Genomic DNA, 3,303 nt, shown 5'->3' with positions numbered 1-3,303 from the left:
TCTCCCGGTCATTTTAAGTTTAAATTTCTTTAGGTGTTCTGCTTTGACTGGCGGTGACTTATTGCCTTTTTCAGTTAAATCATAATCGAAATTAGCTTTTTGACAGTTTAAAAAGACTAGATCAAAAAACTTATTTTCAATAAAGTACATTATTATGTGACATAAATCATAATTGAGAACGCCTTCAAAAAGATCATGCAGAAGGTCGACTGCGAAATTTTCAATAACATGAAAACTATGCAATTTATTGAAAATCGAATTTTCTCTGACACCTGTTTGTTGTACGTTACTAATTTGAACGTCAGATTTATAATTTTCTTTGTTGCGTAGCTTGTCAGAAACTTATTGAGCTTCATTTTGGCATTCTGTTTTGCTTGTTTTACAGAATCTACAAAAATAGGTAGAAGAAAAAGATCGTGAAAAACCTAATATGTAATTCAAAGCCAAGTTGTCTTCCAAAACAAGACCTAGTGCAAAATAAATAGTTTTTACATGGTTATTTACTTTTATTTGCAATCCATTTTGTTCTAAATCGTTAAATATTTCAATTAATTTGTATAAACATCGATCATTACCGAATTTTTTTACATCTTTTGATTTAAATAAAGCTGCTAGAAAAATGAATTCTAATTTATGATTTAAACAGGTAGGTGCTGAAGGCAAAGAATAATAAGCTGCTAGAATAGGCTCTGTGTGAGAACTTAAGGGATTGTTTAATTCTATATCGTCGAAATACAAGAAAATAGGAAACATAATACGTTCAGAATTTTGGCATTTTCGCTTCCAAAGCGATCCATTTATAAAATTTTTAAGTGAGACACTTCTTGATAAAATAGCTTTATTATTTTGAAATTTTTCATACACTTCCGGTAATTCAAAATATTTTTTAAGTTGGAATTTTATTGGGAACAAAATACCTGCTGCAATTGATTCGTCTATTGCTTTGAAATTACATGAAATCAAGTTAGAAAGTGAATTATCAATTTGGATTACAGAAGGATTTTCGTACATATCTGAATCTAATAACGTTTTAACAAATGTATGCTCTGAAGAAAAACTGGCGAATGGTGCCTTACAAAACGATATTAGCTCATTTAAATTCTCACGAACTTCGCTATGATCTGGCTCTAATTTTACCTTACCTTAGATTCCTTTGGGAAAAGTTGTATAATTTTGTCCGCTAAATTCGAAAAATGAAATCTTGTTGGCTTAATTTTGTTATAAATTAAGTATTCCGTGATCGAGGAACATAAAAGTTTCCGAGTCTTGGTTGATAAACTTTGATTATTTTCAAAGTATTTTAAAACAGCATTTCCATTCACGTTAGACTTTAAAATTCCTAATAACGAAATCTACTAAACTATTTTTGTAATTTACTCAGAAACGCAAAATAATACTTACTTCATTTAAATCATTAACCGCACCAAGAAAACTAGAAGAAATGGATTCTGTTGATCCTGATCCGGGCGTTGCGCTTTCTGATGGAAAAGATAAAATTTCAATGCGCTGCATTTGTTTTGATTAGTTATTTCATTATTTAGATTTTCATTTAATAATTACCACTCCTTGTTCTATTTGCCACTCCTTCAATCTCTGTTCAAAAATAATTTTGCGTCCCAAAAGTTCTTTGGGGAATAATTCATTAATGTGGCTGCTCTGCATAAACTTTAAACTTTCCTCCGTAATGTTGTGTTCTTAAAAAAAAACAACAAAAATTAATACAAAGCAAAAACGTTCGCGGCGCCTCTTTTCTTGTGAAATATTGTATATTCAAACACACATATGTACATACATGCATACATATGTACAGTTAACAGTTAACTTTGGTTATGCTGCACAAAAATTTCCTGTATGTACATATGCATTTTCAAAAGGCACATGTTTGCACTTGTATCTATTTCACAATATTATTTTCACACTTACCTTTCAGTAAATCGTACAAATCTATTAATTCAAATAATTCCAAAAGTTTGTACAATTTGTCCCCTTCGAAAACAATTTCCATATTTGTATTTGCCATATTTTATAGCACGTAAAGAAATTCCATCACTCACTTGTCACTGTTCAAATGTCGAATGGAAAACACAAAAGAGAACGCCAGCAGAGTTGAAAGCAGTGTTGCCACAGACATTTTTTTTTTTCGTACCAAAAAGCGTACCAAAATGCCTTTGAAAGTACCAACATTTTTTTTTCTAATAATAAAAGTCAAACAGCTTTGTTCATTTTATTTATTCCTTTTCAATAGGGAAACAAGAGGCTTTACATCAATATTTGTACTACAAATGTATATATATGTATAATTTTTAGAAACAAATGTACAACTTAAAGCTTAAGGACACATGGTCGTTTGTATACTCGAGATCAAGTAGGTACTTAGATTTACTTATATCTTCTTTTTAAAGATAGAAATACTAAAAGGAACTTCTTTTCTACAAAATGTGGTAGAAAAAAAAATGTAGCCTTTGCTTTTATTTTATAGGTTTATATATAAAATTCTTTAACGATTCAAAATAATACTTATATTAGAAAAATCCATAAAAATTTGCTTTTACGTGAAAAAGTACCAAAATCAAGAGCAACGTACCAACGTACCAGATCATTTTGAAAGTACCAGTTATGGTACGAAAGTACCAATTACGGCATCTCTGGTTGAAAGCAATACTTGACCAGTGATGCCAGATAAACTCCGCTAAATTTCCCACAAAAATGGGAAAAAATTCCCTCAGTTTCCCACATCTTAAATAAAAAATCCCACGAAATTCCCACAGATTTTAAATCATTTTTTATTGGGGGTATTGTATTTCTACTGCTGAGTGGAAGATACCCTGTTTCAAAATATTTTTCAAAAACGCCCTATCTCAGAATTTGTTTGAAAAACGGCCCATCTCAGAGTGAGTTTGAAAAACGACCGATCTCAATGAAAATTCAGTACATTTTCAGCTGAGAAAAGTCGTTTTTCAATCAAATTATGAGAAAGGGCGTTATTGAAACAAATTCTGAGATAGGGCGTTCTTCAACCGAATTTTTAAAAAGAGTGTTATTGAAGAATTTTCTGTAATAGAGCATTTTTGAAAAATATTTTGAAATAGGGTGGTCTTCCACTCAGCAGTCGATTTGTGATTTCACGTTCAGCATGACCGCTACATTACAGGCCGACCTAAAAAAGGCGCTCAGCGTAGCGTTTTTTCGCCAACGTCAAGCAACGCGCGATATATCGAAATAAAAGCTCTAAATTGCTCTCATTTTTCTTTTCTTGAGGTGCTGGTCCAATGCACACTTGCTTTGCTGGCTCTTCTTACATTA

The 3,303-nt window shown here is 31.4% G+C and overlaps 1 protein-coding gene across 1 annotated transcript; it reads right to left on the bottom strand.

Annotated features, from left to right (window-relative positions):
• Nucleotides 1-1,147: 1,147 nt before the first annotated feature.
• LOC118757323 lies at nt 1,148-2,020 on the bottom strand. Its single transcript, XM_036492045.1, has 4 exons — nt 1,924-2,020; nt 1,561-1,694; nt 1,402-1,506; nt 1,148-1,339 (listed from the first exon to the last, which is right to left on the bottom strand). The coding sequence occupies exons 1-4, from the start codon at nt 2,018-2,020 to the stop codon at nt 1,331-1,333; spliced, it is 345 nt and encodes a 114-aa protein (XP_036347938.1). The 3' UTR covers nt 1,148-1,330.
• Nucleotides 2,021-3,303: the final 1,283 nt, after the last annotated feature.

Source organism: Rhagoletis pomonella, unplaced genomic scaffold (assembly GCF_013731165.1).
Source record: "Rhagoletis pomonella isolate Grant_MI unplaced genomic scaffold, Rhpom_1.0 Rhpom_scaffold_16607, whole genome shotgun sequence".
In the NCBI taxonomy this organism is placed as follows: Eukaryota; Metazoa; Arthropoda; class Insecta; order Diptera; family Tephritidae; genus Rhagoletis; species Rhagoletis pomonella.
This window is presented reverse-complemented; position numbering and strand designations above follow the sequence as displayed.